The following is a 10,884-nucleotide window of genomic DNA, read 5'->3' on the forward strand; positions in this document are numbered from 1 at the left end:
TGTTGAATTGAACAGTCTTCACATTTCCAGTATCTGGTTCTGAGAATGAGTGAAGGACAGAGCTTAGTGAACTGGTTGTTTTTGGGTTTTGGTGGGGTTTTTTCTTCTTTGGAGACAGAGCCTCGCTCCATCCACCAGGCTGCAGTACAGTGACATGATCACAGCTCACTGCAGCCTCAACCTCCCAAGCTCAAACAATCCTGCCTCAGCCTTCAGAGTAGCTGGAACCATATGAATGGGCCACCATGCCTGGCTAATTTTTTTATTTTTTGTAGAGACAGGGTTTCACCATGTTGCCCAGGCTAGACTTCTAGGCTAAAGCAGTCTTTCTACTTCAGCCACCCAAAGTTCTGGGATTACAGGCATGAGCCACCATGCCTGGCCTGGTAGCCTCCTCTTAGGACACCAGTGTAGGTTAGCTTGTGATGCCTGGGAGATTTTTTTTTTTTTTTTTTTTTTTTTTGAGATGGAGTTTTGCTCTTGTTGCCCAGGCTGGAGTGCAATGGCCTGATCTCAGCTCACCACAACCTCTACTTCCCGGGTTCAAGCAATTCTCCTGCCTCAGCTTCCCAAGTAGCTGGGATCACGGGCATATGCCACTATGCCCGGCTAATTTTTTTTTTTTTTTTTTTTTTAGTAAAGACGGGGTTTCTCCATGTTGGTCAGGCTGGTCTCGAACTCCCGACCTCAGGTGATCTGCCTGCCTCAGCCTCCCAAAGTTCTGGGATTACAGGCGTGAGCCACTGTGCCTGGCTGCCTGGGAGAATTTTTTTGACCTGCCACCAGGTGCTCCTGTTGATGATGGTGGTTTTAAGATTTATTTACTTAAGCATAGAAATCTCATTTCTGTTTACCATGTGCAGAGAAATGGAACTAATTTAATGAATATTTTTAAGTTTGAATGATGCCTGATTTTCTGCTGACTAAAAAATATTTTCTTCTTTCACCTCCCAGAGAACTTTTAATTACCAGAAATGTTTTGCCAACTTTGTTTTATTGTCGTGTGGTTATTAGTTGGATCTAGCAAAAGAAAAGAGGGACAAAAATAACTAGTGGCAAAGCACGTTCTTGGCTGTGTGACACAGCCAGTATTTCAGATGCTTGCTGCTGCTAACATTGTATTTGACACAGATCTGAAGGCCACATAAAATGCTCTTTATTTTTACCTGGTACAATTATCTTCTAACCACATTTCTGCGTATCATAGACATAATCTCTTCCATGTAGTAATAGGGCATTTTTCAGCTCTCTGATGTTTCTGTGTCTTTCTTGTAATAAAGTGTATCTGTCATTAGTAATTATTATATATTCTTCCAGTAGGATGCAGTTGGGAGGTTATTTTCTCTCATTCGGTTATCATGCACTTTTACTTTAAATCCAGTTTCTCTTGAAAAAATGCAGTTTTATTCCGGGCGCAGTGGCTTACTCCTGTAATCCCAACACTTTGGGAGGCCGAGGCAGGTGGATCACCTGAGGTCAGGAGTTTTGAGACCAGCCTGGCCAACATGGTGAAACCCTATCTCTACTAAAAATACAAAAATTAGCCAGGTGCAGTGGCGGGCGCCGGTAATCCCAGCTACTCGGGAGGCTGAGGCAGGAGAATCGCTTGAACCCAGGAGGCAGAGGTTACAGTGAGCCGAGATCATGCCACTGCACTCCAGCCTGGGCGATAGAGCCAGACTCATCTCAAAAAACAAAACAAAACAAAACAAAAAAAAGTGCAGTTTTGAATGGTTATTTGATGCTTAAATCTTCTGTGCTTTAACACCTTCATTGTGATCTTTTCTGTTTCTCCTTTCCCAGTCCCCAAAGAACAACTTTACTGCCTGATGTCAAATCTAGTCAGGAGTTCAGTCCTTAATTCTAGTTCTGGTCCAAATTAATTGGGATTTATTTTGGTAAAATTAATATATTTAGGTAATATGCCAAAAACGTGGAAAGTAATCCAGAGCCACTAATCTTTATCTGTTTGTACCTGCCGTTCTCCCTCTCTCTGTCCTTCCTACCCTCTCTTCCTCTCACAATTTACTAAATTCTAAGAAAGGGGAGGGAACCAAATAATATTTTATCAGCTAAACCTTCTAGTGAAAAATAAGGACAGCTAGAAATTAATGGCATTCGTTAAATTTGCCTGAAGCAAAGTTATTTGCTTGAACTACTAAATTTATAGTCTTTCCAACTCCAGAATCCTAACTTTTAACATATATGTAGTTGTGAAAATGTGAAAACATACAAAAAGGCTAAAGTTAGAAATTATTCGTAATCAGAACACTTGAAAGTAACATGTTAAGTTTAAAAAAAAAAAATGGTTTCTAAACACTAAGTACATAAGAATTTTCTCACTATATTTTGTCACATAGATTCACCACCTTCTCCAGTATCAGGAACAATATTTGTTTTATTTGTCCATCATCTGACTCTCCCAACCAGAATGTAAAATTCATGGAGGTGGGGATTTTTTGTTTGTTTTTTGCTATACTGCACTGCCTAGAACAGATACCTATAAGCTCTTAATAATAGTTATTGAGTAAAGTAATTTATGAACTCTTTTGCACAGACTTCAGAACTCATGATTTCTGAGAAAACTCCCATCTTACCTCCGTTTTTTATTTTAATCCCAAGCACCCACATCTAGACAACCCTCTGAAAGGTATTAAGAAAAACAAAACTACCCTACCTTCTCAGAAATTGGTTTTTATGTAATTCTATTTATGGCTTATATAAGAAATAATAACCATCAGCCGGGCACGGTTGCTCACGCCTGTAATCCCAGCACTTTGGGAGGCCGAGGTGGGCGGATCACGAGGTCAGGAGATCAAGACCATCCTGGCTAACACAGTGAAACTCCGTCGCTACTAAAAATACGAAAAATTAGTCGGGCATGGTGGCGGGCGCCTGTAGTCCCAGCTACTCGGGAGGCTGAGGCAGGAGAATGGCGTGAACCCGGGAGGCGGAGCTTGCAGTACTAGCCCAGATCGTGCCACTGCACTCCAACCTAGGTGGCAGAGCGAGACTCCAACCTAGGTGGCAGAGCGAGACTCCACCTCAAAAAATAATAATAATAATAACTATCTATATTTATAATACCTTTATTTTTTTTTCAAGTAAACTTCAGAAATGGTTTTTCTTTTCTTTAAAATGCTCTTTTAGGGAGATAGTATTCCTATTTTTCGGATTTAGAAAGCCAAAAAAAGCCTATTTTAATGGCTTTCTTAACAACAACAAAATTGGCTTTTTTTTTTTTTTTTGAGGCAGAGTCTCACTCTGTCGCCCAGGCTGGAGTGCAGTGGTGCGATCTCAGCTCACTGCAAGCTCCGCCTCCTGAATTCACGCCATTCTCCTGCCTCAGCCTCCGGAGTAGCTGGGACTACAGGCGCCCGCCACCACCCCCGGCTAATTTTTTTGTATTTTTAGTAGAGACGGGGTTTCACCTTGTTTGCCAGGATGGTCTCGATCTCCTGACCTTGTGATCCACCCTCCTCGGCCTCCCAAAGTGCTGGGATTGCAGGCGTGAGCCACAGCACCCGGCCTAAAAATGGCTTTTTAAATTAATGCAGCAAATTAGTGGTAGAACTGTAGATTTTTAAGTTATTTGTTAAAGGGCACAGCAGCAATGCTACATTTGAGTTGTATCTCAACTCAAAGAAAAATTATTGTGAAAAAGTGATAAACTGTTCAAAATGACTTTTATTGGCTAAAGACAAAATAACTTTTTTTTTTTTTTTTTGCCCTTTCTTGTAAAAAAAAAACCAGACTGGCATAAAGATACCAAAATAGAATTTAAAACATTTATTCCTAATAATTGCTACTCTGAGACTACTTTGCTATTTTTAAATTTCTAGTTTCACTTTAAGTATTCCTTACAAAAAAAAAATAGTAGGGGGAGTGCTTTTAATCATTATAAGGGATACTGTATTTGACTTATTTTCACATAATAATGTACCATAGAATGACTGGTTGCTTCTTCCCTATTTCTGTGTCTGTGACTTTTTACATACTCACTGGAAATGCACAATAAATCTTCCCTTCTACCAGAAGCTGGGGTGGTATGCTTAATACCACTGAGATTACATTCTCTCAACCCTTAAAACCAAACCAGACTGACTGAGTGCCGCTCTTTACAAAATACACAACTATAATTTTGCTGATTACAGTTACAGAAAATGCTTGTTTCTCATTGTTTATGCCTGTCCCTTCTATTGCTGTGTCTTCTATTCTCTGATTGCCAGGGCTCTCCACTGAATTCTCCCTTCTCTTGATCTTTCCTCTTAGTACCCTGAAAAACTGATCTCTGGTGAAGTAATCATGAGTTAGAAAGCAACATATTTGCTATTTAAAAGATTTCTGAGAGGTTGGGTGAAAAAAGTACTGAACCAAAACAAAACCTTATCTGTATAAGAACTTAGGGTGTAAAACATTACTAGTTTACAATGTACCAAGGTGAGTGCAAGCATTACTGTCTTGGAACAAAAGAATCTTTAGCAGCTAACTCTCCCATCCCCCTGTCAAATGCTGGTCATTTGGCTAGCATTCTTTAATGCTAACTGTGGAGGTGGGGAGGGAGCAATGCTTTCAGCTTCCTACTAAAGGAGTTAGTCACTATATTCTAGTAGACCTCATAAAGAGCAATGTATTTTTACCGCAATTGTTGTAGAAAGCATTTAAAATACACAAAAGGGCAACAGGTAGAAGTGATCCAAGGTGGGAGAAAAGAAAGGAGACCAGTGAGAGAAGGAAAAGTCACTAGAGGCTAGACTCCTCATGAGAGTAGGGATCCTGGCCTGGATCAGAGCTAGGATTATGTAGAAGGTACTCAGTAAATACTGTTGAATGAATGAGAGAGAGGGTGAGATGCAGATGGTAAGATGAACAGGACAAAGGCTTTCAGGAAGGGGAAATCAGCTTTAAATATTTTTGTTAAGAAATAAACCTGGGGAGGAAGGAGGGTGAGAAAAATAGTAATAATATTTTAAAAATAAACCTAGGCCGGGTGCGGTGGCTTATAATCCCAGCATTTTGGGAGGCCGGGCCGAGCAGATCACCAGGTCAGGAGTTCGAGACCAGCCTGGCCAACGTGGTGAAACACCATTTCTACTAAAAAAGTACAAAAATTAGCTGGGCATGGTGGCATGCGCCTGTAATTCCAGATGCTCAGGAGGCTGAGGCAGGAGAATTGCTTGAACCTGGGAGGCGGAGGTTGCAGTGAGCCGAGATCGCGCCACTGAACTGTAGCCTGGGCAACAGAGTAGGACTCCATCTCAAAAAACAAAATAAATAAATAAATAAACATGACTTTGGGAGGCAGAGGTGAGAGGAATGCTTAAGACCAGGAGTTCAAGACAGGCTTGGGCAACAAAGTGAGACCCTGCCTCTAATGTTTAAAAATAAAAATTTTTAATAAACCGGATGTTTGGGAAGGATTTGTACATTTTTTTTCTTCCTCTGAGTTCTTCGCTATGGCATTGGAGAGATCAAGTCCTATACAACAGCATAGCACCATGAACTTTCCCATAATATCAAAAGGATCTGAAATAACAAGTATTCCCACCTCCAAATATTGCATCGATGCCTGGGAAGTAGCAGTGAACATTTGAGATACCTCATTATTCAAAGGACTTAAAAGCCAGAGTCTTCCTATTATTTGATAAAGCAGTACGAATGAAAGACTTTTGAAATTATGCTTTTGTGTGTGTGTGACTTTCTTCTGTTCATCTTTTTAGGTGGCATCCTTAGCTGGGCCTGGAGGTCAAGTGGAAATAGAACAGAACTTCCTTAACAACAAATTGAAGACAATCACTGCATATTTTGGTGACCTAATTCGAAGACCAGCCTCTGAAACCTAACTATGCGGCAGTGCGAGGACAAAAGATCATGGAGTGGTCAAAATATTCAGATGAGATGTTTGGCATGTCTTCCTTTATTCACTGATATTTTCTACCCATGGTCTTATATCACCATATGAAATGGAAACTTACAGGACTCAAATATCAGTGAAATATTTTGAGATCTTTGAATAATTCCTTTAGAGGAATTATACAAAATTAATATATATGAGTCCTTTGTAATTTATTTTTTTTTGAGACAGGATCTCACTCTGTCGCCCAGGCTGGAGTGCAGTGCCATGATCACAGCTCACTGCAAGTTCAACCTTCTGAGCTCAAGAAATCCTTCTGTCTCAGTCTCCTCAGTAGCTGGGGCTTTAGGTGGGCACTGCCACACCGGACTAATTTTTGTATTTTTTGTAGAGACGAGGTCCCACTATGTTGCTCAGGCAGGTGTCAAACTCCTGGGCTCAGTCAGTCCCCCCATCTCACCCTCCCCAAGTGCTGGAATTACAGGCGTGAGCTACTGTGCCCAGGCTTACAGACGTCCTTTTGAAGTATCTTTTTCACTCACAGAATATGAATACATTTATTTAGACTTTTTCTAGAACTTTCCTGTTTTCATGTCTTTGCTTCATCTGGAATTGGCTTCTTAACACCCTTTTATAAAGTTTGTGTTTGTAAAATTTCCATTGTGACATCAATACGCAATATATTTTGTAATATAGGAGTTTATATTTTTTTATTAAAATGGCAATGAAAGCAAGAGGGATATCTGTTGCTTAATTATTCATCTAAAAAGTTTGTTCAGTCATTTTTACAAGTAGGCAAAAAAATAGTGACATACAACTCTGTCCATTGAAAGTTAGACCTGGGGCTTCTATATTTTAATAATATGAGCGTATTAAACATTAAACAAAACATGATATTGGCTGGGATAAGATTAGAGAATTGAAACAAATTTGGGGAATTTCCAATAAATACTAGAAAATTAGACTAGAAAAATAGCTGTTATGTAAATAACTTTGTTGGAATATGCTAATTTTAGTGTCTTGAAACTTTACAGTTTATGTCTGATTGCTCTGCAGTACAGTAGCAACTGAGCTGATCAATAAAGGTGCAATTACTTTTTCATTAATTCGCAACTTCAAAATCTGTCCAAATGTTCTTGGTTTTTAAACTTTATGTAGCATTCTTTTTTTTTTTTTAGACAGTCTCGCTCTGTCGCCCAGGCTGGAGTGCAATGGCGCGATCTCGGCTCACTGCAACCTCCGCCTCCCAGGTTCACACCATTCTCCTGCCTCAGCCTCCTGAATAGCTGGGGCTACAGGCACCCGCCACCATGCCCATCTAATTTTTTATATTTTTAGTAGAGATGGAGTTTCACCGTGTTAGCCAGGATGGTCTTGATCTCTTGACCTTGTGATCCAGCTGCCTCGGCCTCCCATAGTGCTGGGATTACAGGCGTGAGCCACCGCACCTGGCTTTATGTAGCGTTCTTAAAGTCACTAGGGAGATGGCAGGTGAAGTAAAGGCAGATTTCCAAAATCACCAATTTTTTTTAGTTTTTTGTCACAACCTTTCGTGCATATACTTCTTTCCACAACTCATTTTCTTACTTCTATATTAATAAAGCTAACTCATCTTTCTGAACATACATGATTTTATATGAGAAGAGAAGGAAGCTTAGGCTTGGTTAGCTAAAGCTAAGATATTCCTGCCCACTAATCACACAGGGATAAAACTAATTAATAGACTGTTAAGATTGTCAGTACTCAATAGGACTTAAGAAGCGTTCTAGTCTATTGTGTGATTCAGGTTCCAAAAAATCTTAAATACATAAAATGGATAAAAAGGCTGGGCACCGTGGCTCACGCCTGTAATCCCAGCACTTTGAGAAACCCAGGTGGGCGTATCACCTGAAGTCAAGAGTTCCAGACCAGCCTGCCCAGCATTAGTGAAACCCCGCCTCTACTAAAAATACAAAAATTAGCCAGGCGTGGTGGCACATACCTGTAATCCCAGCTACTCAGGAGGCTGAGGCAGGAGAATCGCTTGAACCCAGGAGGTAGAGGTTGCAGGGGAGCCGAGATTGTGCCACTGCACTCCTGCCTGGACAACAGAGTGAGACTCTGTCACAAAAAAAATAAAATTGTTGAAATACTCCCACATTTTCATTCCCCTGTGAGACCCCATCTCAAAAAATAAATAAGTACATAACCATAATTGGTTAATGATTACAGCAATTCTCATACATTTGTACCATGTCTATTAAAAATGATAGTACAGATTGATATGTATGTATTTGGAGATGGGGGCTCACGCCTGTAATCCCAACACTTTGGGAGCCCGAGATAGGCAGATCAACTGAGGTCAGGAGTTCAAGACCAGCCTGACCAGTGAAACCCCGTCTCTACTAAAAATACAAAAATGACAGTGGTGGTGCAAGCCTGTAATCCCAGCTACTCAGGAGGCTGAGGCAGGAGAAATTCTTGAACCCAGGAGGCGGAGGTTGCAGTGAGCCAAGATTGCGCCAGGGCACTCCAGCCTGGGTGACAGAGCAAGATTCTGTCCCAAATAAAAAGAATACTTTTGATTTTTGTGTCTTTCAGTCATCTTACTGACCTCGTTTAATAATTCTAATAATTTTTGTTTGTTTCACCCTTCCTCCACCCCATAGTTTTGTTTGTTTGTTTTTGAGACTGAGTCTCACTCTATCGCCCAGGCTGGAGTGGAGTGGCGCGATCTCGGCTCACTGCAAGCTCCACCTCCCAGGTTCACGCCATTCTCCTGCCTCAGCCTCCCGAGTGGCTGGGACTACAGGCGCCCGCCACTGCGCCTGGCTAATGTTTTGTATTTTTAGTAGAGACAGGGTTTCACCATGGTCTCGATCTCCCGACCTCGTGATCCGCCCACCTTGGCCTCCAAAAGTGCTGGGATTACAGGTGTGAGCCACCGCACCCGCCCCCCCTCCCCCCCGCCCCGCCCCATAGTTTTTTGTTGTTTTTTTTTGAGACGGAATCTAGCTCTGTTGCCCAGGCTGGAGTGCAGTGGTGCGATCTTGGCTCACTGCAAGCTCCGCCTCCCGGGTTCACGCCATTCTCCTGCCTGAGCCCCCCGAGTAGCTGGGACTACAGGAGCCCGCCACCACACCCAGCTAATTTTTTTGTATTTTTGGTAGAGACGGGGTTTCACTGTGTTAGCCAGGTTGGTCTCGATCTCCTGACCTCGTGATCCGTCCGCCTTGGCCTCCCAAAGTGCTGGGATTACAGGAGTGAGCCATCGCGCCCGGCCACTCCCATAGTTTTTAATTGATACACTTTGATTTTCTAAATAAGCAGTCATGACATCTACACACAAGTTTTTCTCTTTGCTAAAATGTAAGCCTCTTAATTTTTATCCTTTTCCTGTTGCATTGGTTAGGATTGCCAGGAATATTGTAATAACAGCACTTGTTCCTTTTTATTTTGCAGTGAGAGGTTAGAAGCATTTCTATTAAATGTTATGTAGTTCACATCAAAATTAAGATATTGCCTCTCCTATTTTTTTTTTATGTTAGGCTTCCTCAAATCATCGGGTTCTACTTTTTTATTTAATGTAGGAAAGTCTAAATTACTTTAAAATTTTCAAATTATTTAAACCTATTTGTGTTCCTTTAATTAAATCCGACTGTACATAATGTATTAAATAGTTCGCTACTGGATTTCATTTGATACATTTACTTTGTTTTGTTTTGTTTACGTTTGCTTTTGAGCACCTTGCCTGGTTTTGGCATCCAAGTTAAACTATTCTGGCAGAATGCTTTAGTAAGTCTTTCATTATTTTCTTCCCCTCCCCTCCTTTTTTTTTTTTTTTTTTATAATTTTCATTTCACAGGTACATGTACAGGTTTGTTACATGGATATATTACCTGATGTTGAGATTTGGGCTTCTACTGATCCCATCACCCAAATAGTGAATATAGTGCTCAATAGAGTTCTGTGTCCTAAATAACATTGGCAATGTGTGTTCACTGAACTCTTGGTGGAACCGCATGAAGACTGGGCCTGGTAACTTTCTGAGCAACATGTTTTGATTGCAGCTTTTTTTTTTTGAGATGGAGTCTTGCTCTTTCGCCCAGGCAGGACTTCTGTGGCGCTGTCTCGGCTCACTGCAAGCTCCACCTCCCGGGTTCACGCCATTCTCCTGCCTCAGCCTCCCGAGTAGCTGGGACTACAGGCGCCCGCCACCGCGCCCAGTTAATTTTTTTTGTATTTTTAGTAGAGATGAGGTTTCACGTGTTAGCCAAGATGGTCTCGATCTCCAGACCTCGTGATCCTCCCGCCTTGGCCTCCCAAAGTGCTGGGATTACAGGCGGGAGCCACCGCGTCCGGCCTTTTTTTTTTTCTTTTTTTTTTAAGACAGGATCTTGCTCTGTCACTCAGGCTAGACTGCAGTGGTGCAGTCACAAGTCACTGAGTCACTGCAGCCTCGACCTCCTAGGCACAAACAATCCTACCACCTCAGCCTTCAGAGTAGCTGGCACCATAGGCACATGCCACCATGTCTAGCTAATGGCTAATTTATTTATTTATTTTTTTTTTGGTAGAGACAGGGTCTCCCTATGTTGCCCAGGCTAGGAGTGTAGCTTTTTTTTTTTAAACTTTTTCTTTCTATTATTTATTTATTCTGATTTAGTCAAATGCCAGCATTTTTTTTTAATACTTTCCTTTTTTTTTTTTTTTTTTTTTTTGAGACGGAGTCTCTCTTTGTCACCCAGGCTAGAGTGCAGTGGTGTGATCTCAGCTCACTACAGCCTCCACCTCCCAGGTTCAAGCAATTCTCGTGCCTCAGCCTCCCAAGTAGCTGGGACTACAGGTGTGTGCCACCACGCCCAGCTAGTTTTTTTTGTAGTTTTAGTAGAGATGGGGTTTCACCATGTTAGACAGGATGGTCTTGAACTCCTGGCCTCAAGTGATCCGCTGGCCTTGGCCTCCCAAAGTGCTGGGATTACAAGCGTGAGCCACCGTGCCTACCCAGAAAATAGCTGTTTATTTAGATTTTGACTTAATATAAAGTTAAT

The 10,884-nt window shown here is 41.5% G+C and overlaps 1 protein-coding gene across 2 annotated transcripts in view; it reads left to right on the forward strand.

Moving 5' to 3' along the window:
* The window catches only part of TGS1 (trimethylguanosine synthase 1), a 51,456-nt gene extending 44,868 nt beyond the window's left edge, over window positions 1-6,588 (forward strand). For both annotated transcript variants that reach the window (XM_054498433.2, XM_063668782.1), the window contains exon 13: window positions 5,721-6,588. In XM_054498433.2, the coding sequence (XP_054354408.2) occupies window positions 5,721-5,843 (123 nt within the window). In that variant the 3' untranslated portion in view covers window positions 5,844-6,588. The remainder of the gene's footprint in view (window positions 1-5,720) is intronic.
* Window positions 6,589-10,884: the final 4,296 nt, after the last annotated feature.

This window comes from Pongo pygmaeus, chromosome 7 (assembly GCF_028885625.2).
Source record: "Pongo pygmaeus isolate AG05252 chromosome 7, NHGRI_mPonPyg2-v2.0_pri, whole genome shotgun sequence".
NCBI lineage: Eukaryota > Metazoa > Chordata > Mammalia > Primates > Hominidae > Pongo > Pongo pygmaeus.